Below are 24490 nucleotides of genomic sequence, written 5' to 3' on the forward strand. Positions count from 1 at the left end.
CCCTTTGTGCAGACATTCAGCACCGTCAGGGGGTGAGGCAGCCCGGCCCTGTTTGGGTGGGTGCAACCAAGGGCCCCGATGCTCTGCAGAACTGAAGTGGGCAAGAGGCCACCAGCAGGCAAATGGCAGAGAGTGATGGCCAGAGAAGGGCTGTCTCCAGGCGCTGAGGGAAACGCAGGAGTCGGGAGCGATTTGAAAGTTGTTTTCTTGACGTAGGCATTTTAGAAATAGAAAGAAATGTCGTCACAAGGGAGTCCCATGGAGAGGAATGAACGCAGGATTTGGAGTCAGCAAAGCCAAAGGCCTGGGCCTGGGGCCCAGCACCACTGTGCCAGCTGGACAACTCTGGGAAGGTCACTCGGCTCACCGAGGCCCTATTTCCACATCTGCACTGGGATCATATCTATTCCACAGGGTCAACTAAGATAACATCCGTGTGCAAAAAAGGCTGTGCAAATATTAAATTACAGTCATTTTGCAAAAAAAAAAAAAAAAGAAGCCCACAGCAAGAATTCCTCAGGCTGTTTTGACCCCAGTTCCCACTTGGCACTGATTAGGTCGGGGACTTACTGGATGACATAGCAAGTCAGCAGCAGAGCTAAGGTGTCAACTCACCCGAGGACCGGCTCCAACATCGTCAGCAGAATCAGCTGAGATCCAGCTTCACTCTGCAATTTAGATGGCCAAGGCATTCCCAGGAAGTCCCTTTCAGCACAGAGTGTTCACAGTGGTTCCCGTGGGCAGCCCCAATATCCTCCAAAAGGTTGGCGAGATGTAGCAATAGCTGGATGAGGTTCCCAAGAGGCAGGGCAGAGAGGGAGACAAAGAACAGACATTTGTCCTGAGAACAGAAGAGACTGCATTTCTCCACCCTTCCTGTGGCCACAGCCCTCCAACTCCCACCAGTGCTTTCAAAATACTGGAGTAGGTTTCCATTCCCTTCTCCAAGGGATCTTCCAGACCCAGGGATTAAACCCAGGTCTCCTGCATTGCAGGCAGATTCCTTACCTTCTGAGCCATTAGCTGCTACTGCTGCTGCTAAGTCGCTTCAGTCGTGTCCGACTCTGTGCGACCCCACAGACAGCAGCCCACCAGGCTCCGCCGTCCCTGGGATTTTCCAGGCAAGAACACTGGAGTGGGTTGCCATTTCCCTCTCCAATGCATGAAAGTGAAAAGGGAAAGTGAAGTCGCTCAGTCGTGCCCAACTCTTAGTGACCCTATGACTGCAGCCCACCAGGCTCCTCCGTCCATGGGATTTTCCAGGCAAGAGTACTGGAGTGGGGTGCCATTGCCTTCTCCACTGAGCCATTAGGGAAGCCCTCAAAACAGATTTATTGAGATATAGTTCACAGACCATAAAAGGATCCTCTTGAAGTGTACAATTCAATGTTGTTATGTTTTGTTTTGTTTTTATTCACAGAGTGACACAAATATCACCACAACAAATTGTGGAATATTTTCATCTCCCCATAGAAGATGCCATCCAGCCATCTCATCCTCTGTCATCCCCTTCTCCTCCTGCCCCTAATCGCTCCCAGCATCAGAGTCTTTTCCAATGAGTCAATTCTTCGCATGAGGTGGCCAAAGTACTGGAGTTTCAGCTTTAGCGTCAGTCCTTCCAGCGAACATCCAGGACTGATCTCCTTCAAAATGGACTGGTTGGGTCTCCTTGCAGTCCAAGGGACTCTCAAGAGTCTTCTCCAACACCACAGTTCAAAAGCATCCATTCTTCGGCGCTCAGCTTTCTTCACAGTCCAACTCTCACATCCATACATGACCACTGGAAAAACTATAGCCTTGAGTAGATGGACCTTTGTTGGCAAAGTAATGTCTCTGCTTTTCAATATGCTATCTAGGTTGGTCATTACTTTTCTTCCAGGAGTGGGAGTGGGTAGCCATTCCCTTCTCCAGGGAATCTTCCCAACCTAGGGAATTGAACGCAGGTCCCCTGAATTGGCAGCCGGATTCTTTATCGTCTGAGCTACCAGGGAAGAGAGGCCAAAAAAAAACCAAACAACTCAGATTGAATAACACAGACTGGGTGCCCCCGGTCTCCAAGTGGCTTCATGTGTTGCAATCTCTGGGGCCCAGAGTGCTGTAGGTGTTTCAGTTTTTCCTTGTTTATCAAGAAAAGATATTTAACTGAACATGCAATGGAGCTGCAATTTATAAGAATATGACATATTTGAAAACTTTTGAAAGCTTTTTGAAATCTTATAAAAAAACTCTTGACTGAATTACTGTATGTGATACCATTCTTAAACTGTTTAACATACTTTTATTTTTTGAGGAACAAGAGCTCCATTTTTTAAATTTGATCATTTCTTGCATTTGAAGTACTCCTTGATGACATCCTTGGCTTGAAACTCTTTGCCATAACCCTAAAAAAAAAAGAAAAAACAATTTTACTAACATTCGGAAATTTGGCTAAGTAGTTAGCACTAGTTAAAGCAAAGCTTTAACAAAAATTAGCACATGTCTTTTGACAATGCTTTCCATCATTAAAATGTCTTATAGCTAATATTCAGTTCAGTTCAGTTGCTCAGTCGTGTCTGACTCTTTGCAACCCCATGAACTGCAACACGGCAGGCCTCCCTGTCCATCACCAACTCCCAGAGTTAACAATTACTCAGCTATTAAAAATAATGCATTTGAATCAGTTCTAATGAGGTGAATGAAACTGGAGCCTACTATACAGAGTGAAGTAAGTCAGAAAGAAAAACATCAGTACAGTATATTAACGCATGTATATGGAATTTAGAAAGATGGTCACGATGACCCTATACGTGAGACAGCAAAAGAGACACAGATGTAAAGAACAGACTTTTGGACTCAGTGGGAGAAGGCGAGGGTGGGATGATTTGTGAGAAAAGCACTGAAACATGTATATTACCATATGTGAAATAGATTGCCAGTCCAGGGTCGATGCACGAGACAGGGTGCTCAGGGCTGGTGCATTGGGACAACCCTGAGGGATGGGATGGGGTGGCATGTGGGAGGGGGGTTCAGGATAGGGGAAACATGTACACCCATGGCTGATTCATGTCGATGTACGGCAAAACCAATACAATATTGTAAAGTAATTAGCCTCCAAGTAAAAGAAATAAATTTATTCAAAATAAATAAATAAATAAATTTTTAAAAAGAAAAAAAAAGTCTTATAGCCATTTTCAGGGACCTTAATGACTTTCAGTGTTTTTAAGGCTTATAACATGGCTTTCCTTTTACCAGCATTTTCCAAATTTCTGCAGAAACATATTCAGGTAAGCAGATTCATTGACTGGGTTTGTTGAACATATTTTTAAATTGTGATAAAATATACATAACAGGAAATTCACTCTGGGACTTCCCTGGTGGTCCCGTGGTTAAGACTCTGCACTTCCAACTGCAGGAAACATGGGTTCAATCCCTGGTTGGGAAACTAAGGTCCCACAGGCCACAAGGTGTGGCCAAAACAACATACAAAAATTGACTTTAACGATTTTTCAGCGTACGGTTCAGTGGCATCACGTTCACTCACACTGTTGTTCAACCATCTCCACCATCCATCTCCAGAACTTTTGCATCCTCCCACACTGAAGCTTTGTACCGCTTACATCCTAACTCCTCATGCCTCCTTCCCTCAGCCCCGGGAAACCACCGCTCTACTCCTTGTCTCTATGAGTTTGACAGCTCCAGGTGCCTCACATGAGTGGAATTATTCACGGCTTCGTTTGTTTCCTTGATCTGGCTTCTTTCCCTTGGTCATGTCTTCCGGGTTCAACCCTGTGGTCACACGTGTCAGAATTTCATGTAGCTGCTTTCCCATGCTTCCTTGGGATTTCCGTGAATCTCAGGATGAATCTCTACCCCTGAAGGTGATCTCGTTTGTTTTCCTCACAATCAGAGAGGGCCCGCGGTCTCTGGGTTGCCTCACAGCTGACTGGCACCCACTGCCTGCCCAGGGGCATGACAACCACTGCTGCCAGGCTGGTGGGAAGCACTGGGGTGGAGGCGAGCCTCGGGTCAGGGAGCACGGCCAGTATTGCTTGCATTCTGCTCCCTTCTGCCCACCTCTGCACCCGGGGCTTTCATGGAGATTCCTCTACTAGCCATTCATCCTCCCCACGTTGATTGAACGCCTGTTGGGTGCCCGGCGCTGTGTGAGGTGCAGGAGGTACAGTGAGATAGGGCAGACACGGGCTTTGCCTCCCTGGAAGTTATAACCTACTGAGGGAAAGGAATTAAACCATCAACCACTCAATAAATAAATGTCTGCTTACAATTGTGATGACTGCTATGAAGTAAAAGTGAAGTTGTGCAGTGTCACAACTGTGTCAGTCGTGTCCGACACTGCGACCCCATAGGCTGTAGCCCACCAGGCACCTCCATCCATGGGATTTCCCAGGCAAGAATACTGGAGTGGGTTGCCATTTCCTCTTCCAGGGGATCTTCCTGACCCAGGGATTGAACCCTGCATCTCTTTTGTCTCTTGCTTTGGCAGGCAGATTCTTTACTACTGCACCACTTGGGAATCCCCATGAAGAAAAAGTGTAGGGTACAGTGCAAATGTCTAAAATGGGGTGCCAGGCTGCAGAGGGGACCAGGGCTATGCTAAGAACCCACTGACTGACATGGCAGTCATGACCTAACACCAGAATAAGGGTCACAGTCCCTGCATGCAAGGCATGCCAGGCTAACAGAGATGACTGGGTGGACTAGGCTCCCCTGGGTTTTGCATGTCCAGCACCCCCTCTGTTCTCTGCCCCTTTTAGGAATTGTTGCTCCTGTTTCCAGGGTCTCTGGGGGCCCCTCCTTTGTGGTAGGAGATGTCAGGTAAACTGTGCTTTACTTTTGGAGAGAAAACCGTGACACATTCAGAACACCGGACCCCAAACCTTTCCTGAGATGTCAGGCCTTCATATTTTCACGGCATTTGTCTCACACCTCTGGCATCTGCTCCCTTCCACTCTCCAGGCCCTAGCTCATGATGTTATCAACATAGCATACTGTCTCATGTGACGATGAAGTGTTCAGAGTCTTGAGAGAGTCATTTTCTAGGCAGGTTGATAGGAAATCTAGGGGTCCCCAAGGAGAGAGGGGTCTGGAATTCTCAAGGAGGAAGAAAGGACAAACTTTTCACAGTCTTTGTAGACCAGGACCTGGGGACTGGAGTCGATGAAAATGAGAGGGTAACAGGCAGGAAGGCCAGGGGTCTCCAAATGGAGGAAATAGCCTGCAAGTGTCAGACATTTTTATCTCTCTTAAGCGGCAGGAGGAAACAAACTAGCAATATTTTTTCCTTCTCTATACAAATTTAAAGGGAGGTTTCTCTTAAAATACTGTGTTGCCTTAATGACAGCTGGTTTATTCTTGAGCCTAGAGATATCCAATGCCTTTTTCTTAGGGAAATGTGTGTCTTAAGCTATGCTAATGTGCTATGCCTTTACCCCAAACTCTGTCTCCAAGTCGGTTCCGCTGCCTCTTGGCCCAGAACCTACTTGACAAACCAGTATGTTATACTCAGATATTGTTCCCCTAATCTATGTAAATGAAACCATTTGTATGGTGGTCTGCCGTTCTTCAAGATTCAAGTTAATCATTTTATGGCCCAGGATAAACCATTTGGTGCCAAGATTATCCCAAAATGCATCTTCTGGGTGAGGGGCCTGGTGCCATTCTGAATTTTAAGACATTCCTTTCTTTTATTAACAGACTGCTAGTGACTATATAACACCCAGCTGAAGACTAGCAGGGGGGTACTCTTTCTGCCCCCTTCTGATGCCTATGTCAGAAGCTTTCTCTATCTCCTTTATACTTTAATAAAACTTTATTACACAAAAGCTCTGAGCGATCAAGCCTCGTCTCTGGCCCCGGATTGAATTCTTCTCCTCCGGGGGCCAAGAATCCCGGTGTATTCGCGTGATTCAACAACAACCTTTCAGTCTGAGAATTGAAGAACCATCAAAAGAGATAACGAAGTCCCGAGGCGAGATGGCAAAGGTGTGCCAATGACTCTGACAAATAAAAGCACAGTTTCTGATTTTTTCCTGCTTCTTGCAATACAGAAGATGGCATTTGCTAGATCAATAACTCCATCCCAGGTGTCAGGGACTGTATTTATTTTCCACTGCAACGATTCCACATTTGAAATAACAGCTGCAATTGGAGTCACCACATAATTACGTTTACAGTAACCCACTGGCATTCTCTGACACCCATCTGCCTTCTCCACTGGCCACACTGAGAGCAGGATGTGATAAAATCACCACCCAGCCTATTTAAAGGTCTTGATGACACCATTACTCTCTCCAGTCCCCCGGGGGTGCAATATTGCTTTTGGCTTATCACTTTAGTGAGGAGGGATCTCCATTTGACTTCTGTCCTCATCGAATCCCTTACTCTGCCAATCCAGGAGCCAATACAGTAGTTCTGTCAATGGCTGGGGATACCTATTCCAGCTACAGATGCAGGGGCAGGGAAACAGAAAGCTTTGGAGATCCATGGGGACTGTTTGGAAGTCAGTCTAGTCAAACTCAATTTATTACCTGGAGAAGGATGTCCATATGCAGCATCCTATGCCAAAATAATAGAACTGAGTCATTGACATGCCCGTCACTAGGGACGTGGCTAACTAAACTCTGATATATACATGTAATATTAATAGGATCCACTTAAAATATTTATTTATTTATTTGGCTGCACTGGGTCTCAGTCTGGGCGCATAGGATCTTCGATCTCTTGTGGTATGTGGGGCCTTTTTAGTTGTAGCTTGTGGAATCTTTTTTTTTTTTTTGATTGTGTCATGTGAACTCTTAGTTGTGACATGTGGAATCTAGGTCCCTGACTAGGGGTTGAACCCCTGGGCCCCTGCATTGGGAGAACATAGTCTTAGCCACTGGACCACCAGGGAAGTGGATCCACCGCCTTCAGTCCAGTCCCTCAGTCATGTCCAACTCTTGGCGACCCCATGAATTGCAGCACGCCAGGCCCCCCTGTCCATCACCAACTCCCGGAGTCCACTCAAACCCATGTCCATTGAGTTGATGATGCCATCCAGCCATCTCATCCTCTGTCATCCCCTTCTCCTCCTGCCCTCAATCTTTCCCAGCATCAGGGTCCTTTCAAATGAGTCAGCTCTTCGCATGAGGTGGCCAAAGTATTGGAGTTTCAGCTTCAATGTCAGTCCTTCCAATGAACACCCAGGATCGATTTCCTTTAGGATGGACTGGTGGATCTCCTTGCATCTTCTCCAACACCACAGTTCAGTAGCATCAATTCTTCAGTGCTCAACTTTCTTCACAGTCCAACTCTCACATCCATACATGACCACTGGAAAAATCATAGCCTTGACTAGATGGACCTTTGTTGACAAAATAATGTCTCTGCTTTTTAATATGCTATCTAGGTTGGTCATAACTTTCCTTCCAAGGAGTAAGTGTCTTTTGATTTCATGGTTGCAATCACCATCTGCAGTGATTTTGGAGCCCCCAAAAATAAAGTCAGCCACTGTTTCCACTGTTTCCCAAATCTATTTGCCATGAAGTGATGGGACCGGATGCCATGATCTTAGTTTTCTGAATGTTGAGCTTTCAGCCAACTTTTTCACTCTTCTCTTTCACTTTCATCGAGAGGTTCTTTAGTTCTTCACTTTCTGCCATAAGGGTGGTGTCATCTGCATATCTGAGATTATTGATATTCCTCCTGGCAATCTTGATTCCAGCTTGTGCTTTATCCAGCCCAGCATGTCTCATGAGGCACCCTGCATATTAGTTAAATAAGCAGGGTGACAATATAAAGCCTTGACATACTCCTTTTCTGATTTGGAACCAGTCTGTTGTTTCATGTCTAGTTCTAACTGTTGCTTCCTGACCTGCATACAGGTTTCTCAAGAGGCAGGTCAGGTGGTCTGGTATGCCCATCTCTTTCAGAATTTTCCACAGTTTATTGGGATCCACACAGTCAAAGGCTTTGCCATAGTCAATGAAGCAGAAATAGAAGTTTTTCTGGGACTCTCTTGCTTTTTCGATGATCCATCCGATGTTGGCAATTTGGTCTCTGGTTCCTCTGCCTTTTCTAAAACCAGCTTGAACATCTGAAAGTTCACGGTTCACGTATTGCTGAAGCCTGGCTTGGAGAATTTTGAGCATTACTTTACTAGCATGTGAGATGAGTACAATTGTGCAGTAGTTTGAGCATTCTTTGGCATTGCCTTTCTTTGGGATTGGAAGGAAAACTGACCTTTTCCAGTCCTGTAGCCACTGCTGAGTTTTCCAAATTTGCTGACTTATTGAGTATAGCACTTTCACAGCATCGTCTTTTAGGATTTGAAATAGCTCAACTGAAATTCCATCACCCCCACTAGCTTTGTTCGTAGTGATGCTTCCTAAGGCCCACTTGACTTCACATTCCAAGATGTCTGGCTCTACCCCCTAGGATCCATTTAAAACAATGAATGTAGTTGTTTGTTTTTTTTTTTAATGGATATATGGTATATGCTGATGTGGAGGGAGCTTCAAGAGAAAAAAGCCAGGTGCAAAATTTTATAGTATGACCTTTTTTTTTTTTTTCTTTTTTTTAGTAAAAACAAAATAAAAGAAACTTGGCCATACTGGGGGAAAAAAAAACAAGACGTCCATTTACTACTTGATCCACTTTAACTCACACCCTGATCAGTAGAGCCAAGTGGGCTGAAGTCAGAGATCTGCTGACCAGACTTGAAGGGTTTTCTCAGATATACAAATCAAGTAGGAACTTAGTGGGCGGGCCCCTCATCTATTTATGATCAATCAGTTACATCAGCCTCTGCAGGGCAATCACCTGGAGAACTCACTGGTGCCGTCTATTATGATAACCACTCTATTACATCACCCATGCTCACTTTCCTCTGGAAATAAGTGCTGCCACTTGCTTTCTCCCACCCCAGGGTCTCACATCCCCGCAGAAATAAGGACGCCTTTTTCCCACCAGCAGCTCCCACCAAGGGCTGCTTGGTGGTGCTGCTACTCCCAAAGGTTTTCTCAAGGCCGTGGTTTTTTGGGGGGTCAAGTTCTGGGTACCAAAGAGTGTCATGTCCATTACATTCCATTAGGGAGGGTGACTTTATTTTGAAAGCAACTGGGAGCCACTGAAGTGTTTTCAGCAGTATAGGGTGATGCAATTTCTTTCTTTCTTTTTTTTTTTTTGACTGCGCTGCACGGCTTGTGGGATCTTAGTTCACTGACTAGGGATCGAACCCGGGCCCAGGCAGCAAAAGCACCAAGTCCTAACCACTAGACTACCAGGGAAGTCCCCTGGAAATGTCTATCTTAACAAAACTACTCCTGCTATTCGGTGGGAGTAGAGTGGAAGGGGTGAGGCAGGAGAGAGGGGAGCAAGTGAGAATCGATGCCACAACCCTAGTAAGACTTCGACACATGCAGACGGTGGTCAAGTCCTAGAAAGTACAGGGCAGGTGGGTGTCACCATGGGGGGAGATAAGGGGTCCCCTGAGTAAGGCATAGTAAGTAGGGGCACATGGATGGGAGGGGAAAGGTTCATTGCTATACTCAGGCTGAATCTACCTCCTGACTGCGCTAGGAGGGGCAGGTCAAGAGTCGGATGGCTTGGAGCAAAGTAGGTCAAAATTTCCATTCTCAGGAGGAGGTGATGTGCGGTATGGGCTCATCTGGGCTTCCCAGGTGGCGCTGGTGGTGAAGAACCCGCCTGCCAATGCAGGAGACATAAGAGGCGCAGGTTCGATCCCTCGGTCGGGAAGATCCCCTGGAGGAGGGCATGCAACCCACTCCAGTACTCTTGCCTGGAGAATGCCCAAGACAGAGGAGCCTGGTAGGTTACAGTCCACAGGGTTGCAAACAGTTGGACACAACTGAAGCATCTCAGAACGCACACAGGCACACATGGGCTCATCCACCGCTACAAGTGACCAGATGCTACATTCCACGGGATCCCTGAGAAACCATATGAAATGTGTCTCAGGAAAAGGGGGAAACAGGAAAAGCATCTTTCCATGGCTTCCACACTTCATTGGCCAAGGGTTCACCCTAAGGAGTGAACTCTCCCTGTACTTCCAGGTCACTCCAGCATGGGCATTCCCTGGGGTCCCCTAGTCTAAGTTGTGACAGCCACAGAGAGGACTGGGGTTGAGGGTAGATAGTACGTGGTGTGGGCCTGGGACACAGCACGGTCAGGTCTTACCCACACCTGTACCTGCAACTGGTCGGACACTGCAGAGCAGGGTCATTGTAGCAATGGATGGAATAAAAATTAGATGTGGCCGAGAGGATTTGAAGAGGTACACGTCGGTATCCAGGAGGGATGCTCAGCTCTCAGTCACTAGCAGAAAGGAGATATGGTTTAAATTGATCATTTGTAATGGAATGGATGCTGAAGTTTCTACCTGAATGCTTCCTTAAAGAGGACATCCTTGACTCTCCTCTCTAAAGGACCCCAGTCACTCCCATCATCCCATTCATTCCCTACCACACGAGTCATCTGCCATTGTGGACTGACTGACTCAGCGTTCACCCCCTCCACTCCACCCCACCCCCAGCATGACAGGCCAGGAAGCTAAAGCCTTCTGTTCCAGGTCCCCTGGCTGCTCCGTCATGGTTTAAATTTCTCCAGTCAGGCAGAGACATTTTCCCTGGCATGATTCCATAGCTGTTCTTTCATAAACACTTAAATCCCTTCATGATTAAGTTACCAGGACTCATCTGGATTGAAGCCTTGAGCAGGATATCTTGTTTACTTATTGGCTTGTGCGTGCATGCTAAGTCGCTTCAGTCATGTCTGACTCTGTGTGATCCTATGAACTGTAGCCCGCCAGGTTCTTCTGTCCATGGGATTTCCAGGCAAGAATATTGGAGTGGGTTGCCATGGCCTCCTCTTGTTGTCTGACTTATTATTATCTGTCTCTCCCAACTCTGTCACTGAAGCTCCTGGATAAAAGTCACTCGTTTTTTTTTGTTTTTTTTTTTTCTCTCTACTGCATCCACAGAGCCTAACACAGTACTTGGTATAACAGAGGCTCAACCAGATTTCATCCAGATCTGCTGGATGAAAGGGTGGATGGATGGATAGATGGAGGTGGGTAGACTACGGCAGGTAAAAGAGGAGGAAACAAAAGAGGAGGAAAAAAAAGAGGCTATAAGGCTCATTTCCGCAACCTGTAAACTCTGAAATGCTCCAGGGCTGAGTCCTCGAATCTCTTTTCCAGTCACCCTCACTTTAGGTAAGCTCCTTTGGTGTCATCAGTTTAACTTCGTAGCTCCAGGCGTGACCTCTCCCTGGAACTTCTGACTCATATCCAAAACTACCCAACCTTTTCACGCAGATGTTAACAGACATCTCAAATGTAACATATCCAAACAGAATACTGCGTTTCTCCTCCAAATCATCTCCTCCTACAGCCTTCCCGATCTCCCCTCTGCCAGGCATTTGGGGTCATCCCTGATACTTCTTTCTCCTGTATGTTTCTGGTTCAAACTACAGCCAACCCTCAGGGCTCTACATAATGTACAAACACCCACCATTTCTCCTGACTCCCATCTCCCCAGTCTAAGATACCATCCTATTTCAATTGGATTATTGCAGTAGCCTTCTTTAAAAAATAATAATAATTTCATTTGTTTATTTATTTTTAGCTGTGCTGGGTCTTCGTTGCTGCTCAGGCTTTTCTCTGGTTGCAGCGAGTGGGGACCACTCTTCGTTGCGCTGTGCAGGCTTCTCATTGTAGAGGCTTCTCTTGTTGGGGATCACAGGCTATCTGGGATCTTCCTGGGTCAGGAGTCAAACTCATGTCTCTTGCATTTGCAGGTGGATGCTTTACCCCAGGGAGAAGCCCCAGAGAAGCCCTGCAATAGTCTTCTATATCGGGTGCTTCTGTCCCCCCGTGTCACATCTCCCTCGGTCACCTCTGACTCCAGCTCCAGCTGCAGCACACAGGTGTGTGCGGGCTTAACTGGTCTGGAGCCGACATGTCTCACCTCCAGCACGCTCCTTGTGTCTGTCTGCTTTTCGCCCAGAAGCCTCTTGGCTCCCGCACGAGATTCACCTTGCACTGACAGCCTCTCGCCTCAAGCGTGAGCTGCACATCTTTTCGCTTTCTGCCGCATCTGATGCAGCAGGAGTCTGCTCCTCCCATGCTCCCAGGAGTACAGTGTTAACACCCCAGCGGCAACACTCAACCACTGGGGGTCGAGGCAACTGGGAAAAGGCAGACAATTCTGGGAAACAGTCCATGCCCTTTTCAAGGATCCTGCTAAATGCAAGCTCCCCTTGTCCACAGCAGCGATGGTGATAAAGCACCTTCTCTGAGCTTTGTCCCTTTTCCTTTCCCATCGTCCTTGCTTCCTCACGCCTGCTCCTTGTGTCATCACTTGGAAAAGCTATGTACACATGAGTCCTTGTCCCAGGACGATGACTGAGGCCCGATAGGATTTCCCCTTCTGCACTTTCCACCTGCTACCCTCCCTTTTGGGCTTCCCCGGTGGCTCAGTAGCAAAGAATCCACCTGCCAATGCAGGAGACATGGTTCCATCCCTGGGTCAGGAAGATCCCCTGGAAAAGGAAATGGCAACTCACTCCAGCATTCTTGCCTGGAGAATCCCAGGGACGGAGGAGCCTGGTGGGCTATAGTCCATGGGGTCGCAAAAGAGTCGGACCTGATTGAGCGCCGACATGCACACAGCGTTTACTTAAACATTGTTTCTTCTTTGTTTAGCACTGGAGCCAAGAGTTTCATCAGGAGGAGGTGAGCTGATGGCTGGGTGGCCTTGCCCTCCTCCTGGTGGCCTAGCCAGAGACTGCCCTTTCTACTCTGTACTTCTACTTTGTCAGTAACCATCTCCAGCAGGTGGTTTTGAGAGCCTTTTAAAAATAGCTTAATAACTGGTATTATTTTCCAGTACAAAGCAAACCATGCTTTTAAAAAAAGGAATTTGAACATTACAGCAACTTTGGAAATGAAAGCCCTTCATAAACTGCTCTTCCAAGTGTTGTACCTGGTTTGGCATCTCCTGGGAACTTGTCTGAAATGCAGAGTCTCAGGCCCCTCTCCGCCTGACCTGCTGAATCAGAACCTGGCAGCAGCCTCTGCAGAGAATTCACTCAATGCTTTGCCCTCTTAGGCTGTTCCTCAGGATCTCTTTTGGGATTCCCGGGTGGCTCAGCAGTAAAGAATCTGCCTGCAATGCAGGAGCTGCAGGAGACTCGGGTTCGATCCCTGGGTGGGGCAGATCCCCTGGAGGAGGGCATGGCAACCCACTCCAGTATTCTTGCCTGGAGCATGCCATGGATAGAAGAGCCTGGTGGGCTAAGTCCATGGGGTCGCAAAGAGTTGGACACGACTGAAGTGACTGAGCAAGGATCTCTTTGGGGGTCTTTGCTCTGAAATTTGTCTCAAGGAGTTCCAGGTAAACCCTCAAGGACCTCAGAGCATTTAGAAAACTAAAACCTCTATAAGCCTGGTCCCTGCTGATCCCAGGGAAGAAAGGAGTTTGTCCTCTTCTGGTCCCAAGTCCCTGGGCATCACCAGCTCGGGGTGACCTGAATCACCTCTGCTGCTGCTGCTGCTAAGTCACTTCAGTCGTGTCCGACTCTGTGTGACCCCATAGACGGCAGCCCACCAGGCTCCCCCGTCCCTGGGATTCTCCAGGCAAGAACACTGGAGTGGGTTGCCATTTCCCTCTCCAATGCATGAAAGTGAAAAGTGAAAGTGAAGTCGCTCAGTTGTGTCCGACTCTTCGCCACCTCATGGACTGCAGCCTACCAGGCTCCTCCGTCCATGGGATTTTCCAGGCAAGAGTACTGGAGTGGGGTGCCATCGCCTTCTCCGAGTCACCTCTGAGCACCAGCCAAACGGCTCAACAACCAGCAACTCCACAGCTTGGAATCCATGGGGCGCTGGGAAGGGGCCTTGGGTGGCCTGGAGGCGGGCATGCCAGTGGTCCAAGCCTTCCCTTCCCAAGTTCCCAGCACAGCGACCCCAGCCCCTGCCCAGCGGCCCGGGAGGGGGGTGGGGGTGGGGAGGTGAGGGCCCGGGCCAGGCTCCCTTCCTCCTCCACAAGGAGGCAGCCCGTTGCCTCTGGAGAGACTGGAGCCTCGCGGGCAGCCAGCAGCACCCCCGGTGGCACAGGAGACACGGCCCCAAGTGCAGGAGGGAAGGAAGCCCGGTCCCCGATGGGGTTGACCGGCCGGCTGGGCTCTGCAGGCAGTCGGAAGCCAGAGCTGCGGCGCAGGACCGAAGAGGTTAACGCGCATCTGCCTCCGAATGTTAATGTGTCTAGGTGATGTCAGTGGGAGCCGGGGAAGGAGGGAGGGGAGAGCGGTGGGGATCGCAGGCGGCGGAGACTGCCGGGCAGCCCGAGGAAGACCCCCCTTCCGGACTGTGGGGCTCCTGGGGCCCGGGCTCGGGACCGGCGCGGGAGGCTGCGGCAGCCTGCGTGGGTGGACGGGCGAGCGGGCACCCCCGGCGCCGGCGGGATGGACCTGGAAGCCTCGCTGCTGCCCACCGGCCCCAATGCCAGCAACACCTCGGAAAGCCCGGATAACCTCACCTCGGCCGGTGAGATGCGCTGGAGGGCGGGCCTCCCTCCTCTGCGCCGCCGAGGGTGGGAAACAGGAAGGTTTCACCTCTGAGCTAAACTGCTTGCGAAACTTTATGCCAGTTCTTGGGAATGAGATGGGCAGTCTGCCCTCCCGGAGGGCCAGGGGAGAAGGGGACTACGGGGAGGAAGGGGCAGGGGCAGAGGCATGCTAGCCTCGGATGTTGGCCAGCCGCGAGGGAGGCAGGGGAGGGCTGCTGAGGAGTTCCAAAGATGCTTTGCCGGAAAAATTCCAGGCTACAAAACAAGAGAACCTGGAGGGCTGTATGTAGGGAGACGGCTGGAAGCTCACTCAGTCACCCACCCCCTTGGTTTTTTCACTTGAACTACGTGATCTGGTGGGGTCTGAAACATCCTTACTGTCTCCTTCCCGAAAGAGGTGTGGGAAGGAATAACTCCCAGAGATGTGAGGGGATTAACTTTGCTGGTGAAAGACTCTTCCTGACATTTCCAGCGCTGAGATGCCCTGGAATTCTAGCTTTGAAGGGGAAGAGAAGAAAACAGAGGAAAGGTTTGCATGGAGAAAATTCTTGGGTTGCTGGGCTGCGGCACACAGGTTCAGTCTAGTCACTCGGAAAGCCCAGGCTCAGAAGATAGGGACCCAGGAGAGGGGGGGCTGTGGGCCTAATGGCCAAAAGCCTCCATGAGACAGTTACCCACAGAGATCCCCAGGAATCAGCGCACGGCTTCCAACCAGCGACTCCTAAAATGAAATGAGCAGGGCTGCAAATAGGAAACGAGGAAACACATGCTCATGCCCACACATGCACACACGTTCGTGTCCTGCTGGCTATTTCGATAATGTTTCCTGGTGAAGCCCCGAGGCCCACAGAACTGTTCTCTGCAGACAGCTGTGGTTCGTGACGCTGTGCCTTCTGAGAAAACGCAGGAGGCAAAGGGACTGGTCCTTTAATGAACAGGTGGTGCAGGAGACTCTGGTGGGATTGAGCAGGGAGCTGGTGCAGGAGGGCATGGGGTTAGGTTTAGCAGCAGTGTGGGCAGAGAGGATGGCAGGGAAGATTCCAGATGAAAGATGGGCCCTGAACTGAAATGGCAGGTGGATAGAGAGGTGGGCAGGCGCATGGCTGGAGGCTGAGCATGCCAGTAGGAGTTCAGCCCTCAGAGAGCAGAGTCCATGTCGAATGGTCGACCCTTGCTCCTTCTGTCCCCAGGGCTGCCTCCTCGCACAGGGAGCATCTCCTACATCAACATCATCATGCCTTCGGTGTTTGGTACCATCTGCCTCCTGGGCATTGTCGGGAACTCCACGGTCATCTTCGCAGTGGTGAAGAAGTCCAAGCTGCACTGGTTCAGCAATGTCCCCGACATCTTCATCATCAACCTCTCGGTGGTGGACCTCCTCTTCCTCCTGGGCATGCCCTTCATGATCCACCAGCTCATGGGCAATGGAGTCTGGCACTTTGGCGAGACCATGTGCACCCTCATCACGGCCATGGACGCCAACAGTCAGTTCACCAGCACCTACATCCTGACCGCCATGGCCATTGACCGCTACCTGGCCACCGTCCACCCCATCTCCTCCACCAAGTTCCGGAAGCCCTCTGTGGCCACCCTGGTGATCTGCCTCCTGTGGGCCCTGTCCTTCATCAGTATCACCCCCGTGTGGCTCTATGCCAGGCTGATCCCCTTCCCCGGGGGCACCGTGGGCTGCGGCATCCGCCTGCCCAACCCAGACACTGACCTCTACTGGTTCACCCTGTACCAGTTTTTCCTGGCCTTTGCCCTGCCCTTCGTGGTCATCACGGCCGCCTACGTGAGGATCCTGCAGCGCATGACGTCCTCCGTGGCCCCCGCCTCTCAACGCAGCATCCGGCTGCGGACAAAGAGGGTGACCCGCACGGCCATCGCCATCTGCCTGGTCTTCTTCGTGTGCTGGGCGCCCTACTACGTGCTTCAGTTGACCCAGCTGTCTCTCAGCCGCCCGACGCTCACCTTTGTCTACCTGTACAACGCGGCTATCAGCTTGGGCTATGCCAACAGCTGCCTCAATCCCTTTGTGTACATCGTGCTCTGTGAGACGTTCCGGAAACGCCTTGTCCTGTCGGTGAAGCCAGCGGCCCGGGGGCAGCTCCGCGCCGTCAGCAACGCCCAGACAGCTGATGAGGAGAGGACAGAAAGCAAAGGCGCCTGACGCTTCCCCCTGCCACCCTGGGCACCTCCACGTCAGGACTCCACAGCAGACCATGGGGAGAGGCACTGAGAGCAACCCAAGACCGCTCTGGGAGGTTGTGGGGAGATGGGGTGGTGAGCGGTGGTCACAGACCACTGGGGAGGCTTGGCGCCGGGTCTGGGGGCTCCAAGCATTAGAAATCTCCTTCTGAGAACTGGATGGACGTTCGGGTTGAACAGACACTGAGCAGGAAGACTGGTTTAAATGTTCACTGAGCCCTACACCTGCTAGCTCTCACATGTCTTTTTCCCAAGAGGAGAAGTAGAAGGCTTCTGGCCAAATTTGTTTAAAATCAGGCAGGGCTCGGGTGTGCGCAGTGGTACGGCACAGGGCCCTGGGGAGATGGGAAAGGTGCCAGAGCCTCAGCGCCCTTTCCTGTCTCTCATGGGTAGGATGGAAGGCAGCCTTTCTCCCAAGCTGGAGGATGATGAAGAATAAAGCATGCGGGCTCTCCAGGTTCAAGCATCCTGTGTCAATTTCCCTTTCTCTCTAAGCGATGCATGTTTCTTTGGGGGGTGGGGATGGGGCTCTGAGCCCACAGAGGTAAAAGCCCAATTTGCTGGGAGATCCACTACCCGGGAATGACAAGGCTATCGGGTGGGTGCGGGTGGGGGCTTTGAAATTAAGAAAAATGGGGAGGGGTGAGGGGGCTTTGCAGCTGTGAGGACATTGTCTCCATGGGGTGCATTTGTCAGTCACCAGATCCAGAGTGACACGCATCAGGGTCCTGCACGTTCAGGGTTCATTCTAAGGCCTGGAGCTTTGGACATCAGCTTTTTGCTCCAGCCCTTTCTCTCTGAAGTTAAAAAAAAAAAAAGAATAAAGGAAAATCTCCACCCACATCTCTCTGGATGCTCCTGTATAATTGCTTGGGCCTGGGGGTTGGGGGGAAGCGATGAGGGTGGGTGGCCAAATAGGGAAGGAGGGGTCTCTTGGCTGTGGAATCCAGACCTTGGTTCAGGCTGCATTGTAGGAAGCAAGAAGCAGGGGATCTGCATGTCTAAACCCACAGGGAAGATGACACAAATGGAATTACTGTGAATTCATTAAACGAAAAATTCGCTGCCAGGCTTGTTCTCGGTCTCAGCTTCCCATCTTCTGCTCAAAAGCACTTGGTTGTTACCATTGCCGGCTGTAACGAGTCCCACCCACCACCTCCTCCGCTGAGTCACAAGTTGCAGGGCTGGCTTCTTGGGGCAGCCTGAACCTGAGCCTGCCTCTTGCTGCGGCTGCGAAGATCGTGAGCCACGTTGAGCAAGAAGATTACAGATGGGGCCGCTGGGCGGCAGCCAAGGATGCTGCGTCTCAGCTTCTTCAAGAGAAGCCCGGAGCCAGGCGTCCTGCATGAAGACGTGGATGAGACAGTGGGAGCAAACTGTGAGTCCTGCTTCATCCAGACACATCCTCAAAGCAGGTGCATCAGCAGAGCCTCTTCTTGGTCCTCATTTTTCACTGCGGAGTTGCAGCAGGTAGCCTGTTTAGCAAACTTCTGGGCAGCTTCTTTGGGTCCTGGGGAGCTTTTTCTAATCATTAGTATTAGTATTTCCCTCTTGCATTCCATTCCACCCAGGGCATGGGGAATTGGGGTGGTAAGGGGTGGGGATAGTTAGTTTTCCTTACTCTCTAACAGTGGGGTCTTTAGCTGTCACAGGTAAGCTCCAAATCTACTTGAGATGTACAAAAGAAAAGCAACTCTTATGGGAGCCTTAAGGCAACCCCTACCCACTGGTTCTGCAAAAGGAGCTTTTCCTGTATCTGGTTTGCCTGTGGAAGGCTTCCCTGGGTCTGTCTTCCCCACCCCCTCCCCCTTCAAGGAGGAATCTAGGAGAGGAAATAGGTGAGATGGCCTCTCCTAGGAAATGCAGGTGACCAAGGCTACAGGTGGGTGAGTGGGCGGGTGAATGACCTGCTGAAGGCCCCAGAGACTCTCAATGCCATATTGAAAACTGAAGCTGAAGCAAAGTGGCTTGAGACGGGAACGTGAGTGGGTGGTGATGTAGACAGAACCGAGGGGAGAGGAATGGGGACAGGTGAACTCATGGCTGGAGAGGGAAAAGAGGACAGAGAGGTTATCATGGGGGTGGGGGCAACTCTTCCAATATGTCTTTCCCCAGCCCAATCCAGCAGTCACCTGAACAGACTGGCGTATACAGCAGTGGTCCAGGCAATGGAAACATCCTGGATTAGAGCGGCGGCAGTGGAGATGGAGAAAGAAGCACATATGTGAGATACATTTGTAAAGCAGAAGCCACAGGGCCTGGGATGAGCTGGCTGTGGAGGATGAAGGAGAAATAGAAACTTGGAAGTCACTGGCCTCTAGGGAGATGGGATGATCTAAGGAAAGAGTGAGTGCAGAGGCAGAGAGAAAAAGGCTTGACATTTCCATGCAGAGGTTGAACAGAGAAGGAACAGTCAAGCCAGTAGAGACATCTGTAATATGTAAGTAAGAAATAGCCAGAGAAGTAGAAGGAAATCAGAAATTGTGGCATCATAGAAACAAAAGAAGAGTCATTTAAGGAGCAGTGGTTGGCTGGACCAAAGCTGTCCAGGAGGTCAGATGGATGAGACATGGAAGGGCCCATTGGATGTAAGATCATGGTGGTCACTGGGGACCACAGCTGGCTGGGGCTGAGCAGTGACCCCCTTTTTTAGAGAAAACAAATCCTCCCAAGTTTGCTGCAATCCCCGCCACCACTCCCTACTGTCTAAAGCTCGGTCTGAGTCACTTTTGTTTCCCCTGGTTCCTGAAAGTATTTATACTTGCAACACTTGTTCGGGAGCAATAAGTACTATATTGCAGCATACTTATTTATTTATTTACTTTTATTTTGTTGGCGGCACCGCACAGCTTGAAGGATCTCAGTTCCCCCACCAGTGATGGAATGTGTGACATTGGCAGAGAAAGCACCAGGTCCAAACCACTGGACTGCCAGGGAATTCCCTGCAACATAATTCTAAAAAGGTGATTTTTAAATTTCTACTAGAGACAGAAAGCATACAATGTAACCATGTTCGTTGTTAATTATATTACTTTTCCTATCCTGTCCTCCATGAAGCTCCATGGGTTGCTCCAGGTTCTTTCCCTTCTCTGATTGATTGCAACTGACTTACAAGTCCTGCCTCTGTCCTGTGATTTGACCTCTCTGCCCCATGCCTGGGTTTCCCTGATGGCTCAGCAGTTAAGAATCCACCTGCCAATGCAGAAGATGAGAGTTCAGTCCCTGGGTCAGGAAGATCCCCTGGTGAAGGACAATAGCTACCCACTCCAGTATTCTTGCCCAGGAAATCCCATGGACAGAGGAACCACTCAGGCTACAGTTGAAAAGGTTGCAAAGAGTCAGACACAACTAAGCAACTGAGCATGCACACACCCCGGTGCCTGCCTGAATCCTACCCACCTTCTACTCCAGCTCAGTTCCCTACTTGCGCACAAAGCCTTCCCAGCCCTCTCCAGCCTGCAATGAGTCAGTCATTCTCTGGGCTCCTATAAAACTTCCAAGTTATGCCACTTATTAGGTGATTAATCTTGCTCTATGTCGACTTGAAATATTGTGCAATGTGACAGTTGCGAGTCACATTTTATTGGGGGGCAAAATGAGGACTGCAGCCTGAAGACAGCACTTGCGTTAGCTCTGAGGAACTGCTCCAGAGAGGCAGGGGGAGCGTTAGTGTATATGTGATTTTGGTAAAGGGGGACTACATGCACAATGCAATCAAAGCACGTATATTTTGCAGAAGATTTCTGCTGGTCATGAGGAGCAGTCATCATCATGAAGGATTTTAACGCTTTTCTAGATATGAGGAGGTACAAGATTTAGGCTCATAAAATCGGCTTCTGAACATATCCAACTCCCTGAAGACCCCCCATCAGCCCAACAGAGAGTGCCTCATTTCTGCTCTCCACTTTGAACTCCTTTCAGGGGTTGTTGAAAATCAGCAGCTGCAGCAGCACACGATTTAATCCTTGTAGAGGTGGATGGCAAGCGCCCATGACAAGTGCCAATTTGTAACTGACATATTGAATTAAAATTTATTATAAAAGGGTAGCCTTATATATCCTTTTAAAAAATGAGAATTCCAAAGTCTTAGAGTTAAGCAATGAGTCTTCCACATTATAAAGCTATTTATAACAGTAATTAAAGTAGTGGTAACATTTTACCTTTATAAAAATGTCACAGAATTCAAATCACAGCTTGAATCCTCAATGATGCAAGTGTCTTACACAATGAAGGCTTGGTCAGTTTTAAGATAAAATTCCTCCATCTTCCAGAATGTCTCACAAAAGAGCTGAATATACCTCTATGAGGACAGAAGGCAAGGATGCTAGCTGTGTGAATTCTCTCTTCTCGTGTGAATCCTAAAACTGATCCTAATCAATCAATCCTAATCAATTAACAGCAAATCCTAATCAATCAATGGAAAGGAGCTTAATGAGAAGACCAATAAGGTCCACTTTGAATATGGAAAATGCAAAATTGTGTTTCCCTTCTATCTCTATGTTTCCTTAAGAAACAGGTTTTTAAAAAATCAAAACAAAAACAGGACCTAAGCAGAAGTCTGCTGTGGAGAATTCTAGAAAACATTTCGCTTCCCTGACTAAAGGAAACAGATCAGGTTGGTAGCATCTGGGCTCTTCCTCCTTTCTCCCTGCCTTGAATGCAGATGCATCAACCGGAGCTGCAGCCACTCTTTTGAGATCATGAAGTGACAAGTACGAGAATGCAAACTAATGCTCCAGGGCTGATGGGTCAGGAAGCCCAAGAGAACATGGGTCCCCAAGGGCATCAATGACTTGCTGAACCAACATCAACCTCCAGGCTTCTAGGTGTGCAAGAAAATAAATCCCTATTTGTTTAAGCAACTGTTCTATTAACCCTCGTGATAATGTCCTAAGCTTCCAACCTAAATCTTCCTGGTTTAGGAAGTACAGACCCCACCCTAGCTCCACAGATGGGGCCCAACTGGCTTTAACCAGTTGCTGTCCCATCTCCCTGTTCACAGTGGTTCATTCAGGGGAGGTGAGAACAACCAATGGGAAGTAAGAAGTCAGCCAGGACTTCTGGGAAGGAATGTGTTGATTCTTCTCTGTTTAGAGCTACTGAACAGGGTACCTCCCAACCCCCCACTCTAGACCTGACCCAGGAAGCACACGGCTCCACGAGCTGCCAGCAGCCACCTTGGAGTAAAGCTAGGGTAAAACCTTCCTGAGAATGAAGCCATTCAGAAGTATCAGAGCTGAAAGAGAGAGGGTGAGAATCAGTTGACATTGTTTGGGCCTTGATCAGCCTTACCTGAAGCTAGGATGCTCTTGAACTGTTTCATTATAGGAGTCAATAAGTTCCCTATATTTTAACAGCTATTTCAGTTGGGCTTTCTATTATTTGCAATTAGGAAGTCCTGATGAGAAAGATATGAACATTTTAGTTGCAGCATTCGAACTCTTAGTTTCAGCATGTGGGATCTGATCCCTCCTGCTGCAACTAAGATCCAGCACAGCCAAATACAAATTTTTTTAATAAAAGAAAGATATGAACATTTTAAAGATTAGGTTGGTATTGTGGACTGACTTGTCTTTGCCCAAAATTCATATGTGGAGAGCCTAACCCATGTGATGGTATTTGTACATGGGCCCTCAGGAGGTAATTATTATTATTATTTTTGGCTGTGCTGGGTCTTATGCCGTGCAGGATCTTTCACTGCAGTGCACTGACTCTCCGGCTGTGGCTCTCGGACTCAGTAGTTGTGGCACACTGGCCTAGTTGCTCCAAGGCGTGTGGGATCTTAGTCCCTGACCAGGGATGGAACCTGAGTCCCCTACATTGCAAGGTGGATTCTTAACCACTGGACCACCAGAGAAGTCCTCGTGATTATGTGTAGATGAGGTCATGAGGGTGGGGTTTTCACGAGAGGATTAGTGCCCTGATAAGACTCTCTCTCTCCACTCACACACACCAAGGAGCGGCCACGTGAGGACGCAGTGGGAAGGCAGCCATTTACAAACCAGGAGAAGAGCTCTCACCAGGAAATAAATCAGCCAGCACTTTGATCTTCGACTTCCAGCCTCCAGAGCTGTGACAAATAAATTGTCTGTTGTTTAAGCCACCGCGTCTATGGTGTTTTATTTCAGCAGCCCAAGCTAAGACAATTGGTAAGAGCCTTTTTAGTTCTAAATGACAAATATCCAACTCAATTGATTTGAGCAAAAAATTCTGGCCTAGTTAGTGGAAAAGTTCAGAGCTTGCTAAGCTTTCAGTCATGAGTGGATCTAACAGCTCAAGCTCTGTCCTCAGGACAGACTCTCCCTTTCTGTCTTCCCCATGCCCTCTCTCTCTCCATTGCTTTGCTCAGTTTTCCTCTCTGTTGCCTCTTTCTCAAGTGATGGGGTCCCCAGTGTAGTAGCAAAGATGACCTCCAGCAGTTGTGTGAACTTGTATTGTCCTCACAGGCAGCAACTACAGGATATTAGCCGGGACTTCAGTCCTGCCACCTGACATGTTCTTGCCATCTTTCCCTCCAACATCTGTTTCAAAACCCAAAAAAGCTTCTGAATGATCCCCTGTGAGTTACCCACCTTCCCCTTCCACCCAACCACGCATAAGATCTAGGAACATGAAACACTCTTATTGGCTGGAGTAGGTCACACGTTCACCTGAGTGGGGTTACGTCACCGCAGGCCCATTCTGTGTATATGTGTGTTTTGTAGTTCTGAAAAGAAAAAGAGAATCTATATCACCTTAAGTAGAAAGAAGTGTGATGGGCAAAAAGACAATAGACATCCCACCGGGAAGGGTCTCAATAATTAGAGAGGGTGGTGTGGAAAAGAGAATGGACAAAGGACAGGTAGGAGAATCAAAGAGATTGAGAGGCCAGCCAGGAAGCCAGGTGATTACTGTGGAGAATTCTGCACAGGAAAGAATCTTTAACCTTGAACCTGATGAAAACTCTGGATCCTTCCCCCTGAGTGCCCAGTGGCACATGCACATAAAACACAGCACATAAGTCTGGAAGGTTTATAATCTCCTCCCCAGTGCCCGAAGAGGAACCCTGGTAGTGCAGGAATCTGGGTATCTGACAGCCAAGTCAGACAGAAGACCCCAGACGGCTGTGAGGAGGCACAGTGCCCACTGTCAGAGTGAAAACAGGCAGGGCCTGCTAAGGACAGGACAGAATCTTAGGGACCTTCACCTTGCAGGGCTGGGCAGAAGAAGAGAAACCAGGAGAGGAACCTGGGGATCAGCTGGAGCAATAAGAGGACAACCTGGAGAGCTTGACAGCCTGGAAGTCAATGGAAAGGACAGTTTCCAAGACAAAGTGAGTCAGAGCGCCAGATGCTGCAGAGAGGTCAAGTTGAGGGCTGAAAAGGATGTGTCATGGGTTGAATGTTGTCTTCCAGAAAGGTATGTCCAAGTCTTAAGCCTCAGCACCTGAGACTTTAACCTGTTCTGGGTCTTTGCAGATATGCAGATATAATTAACCTAAGGATCTCAGGATGAGATGATCCTGAACTCAGGGTGGGTCCTAAACCCTGTGAGCGATGTCCTTGGGTTTTGTTTTGATCTTTATGCTGTACTGGGTCTTCACTACTGCTTGTTGCCGTGAGTGAGGGATACTCTCTAGTTGCAGTGCATGGCCTGCTCACTGGGGTGGCTTCTCTTGTTCTGGAGCAAAGGCTTTAGCACAGGAGTGGGCAGGCTTTAGTAGTCGGGCTCTTGGG

At 49.1% G+C, this 24490-nt stretch overlaps 1 protein-coding gene, 1 long non-coding RNA gene and 1 other non-coding gene across 3 annotated transcripts; 2 read left to right on the top strand and 1 right to left on the bottom strand.

Annotated features, from left to right (window-relative positions):
- Nucleotides 1-3156: 3156 nt before the first annotated feature.
- On the bottom strand, nucleotides 3157-3287 carry LOC133249004 (small nucleolar RNA SNORA33). The gene has a single exon (XR_009736822.1). It is a non-coding gene; the product is annotated as a small nucleolar RNA SNORA33 (small nucleolar RNA).
- Nucleotides 3288-13533: 10246 nt separating this feature from the next.
- On the top strand, nucleotides 13534-17238 carry MCHR1 (melanin concentrating hormone receptor 1). Its single transcript, XM_061418619.1, has 2 exons — nucleotides 13534-14545; nucleotides 15758-17238. The coding sequence occupies exons 1-2, from the start codon at nucleotides 14464-14466 to the stop codon at nucleotides 16735-16737; spliced, it is 1062 nt and encodes a 353-aa protein (XP_061274603.1). The 5' UTR covers nucleotides 13534-14463; the 3' UTR covers nucleotides 16738-17238.
- A 1027-nt stretch (nucleotides 17239-18265) lies between these two features.
- LOC133248429 (uncharacterized) lies at nucleotides 18266-22956 on the top strand. The gene is made up of 3 exons (XR_009736704.1): nucleotides 18266-18999; nucleotides 19625-19738; nucleotides 22733-22956. It is a non-coding gene; the product is annotated as an uncharacterized LOC133248429 (long non-coding RNA).
- The last annotated feature ends 1534 nt before the right edge of the window (nucleotides 22957-24490 follow it).

This window comes from Bos javanicus, chromosome 5 (genome assembly GCF_032452875.1).
Source record: "Bos javanicus breed banteng chromosome 5, ARS-OSU_banteng_1.0, whole genome shotgun sequence".
NCBI lineage: Eukaryota > Metazoa > Chordata > Mammalia > Artiodactyla > Bovidae > Bos > Bos javanicus.

Coding starts and splice junctions, on each gene's coding strand:
- MCHR1 (XM_061418619.1), top strand. CDS start 14,464: ATGGACCTGGAAGCCTCGCTGCTGCCCACCGGCCCCAATGCCAGCAAC. Junction 14,546..15,757: donor GGATAACCTCACCTCGGCCG/GTGAGATGCGCT, acceptor TTCTGTCCCCAG/GGCTGCCTCCTCGCACAGGG.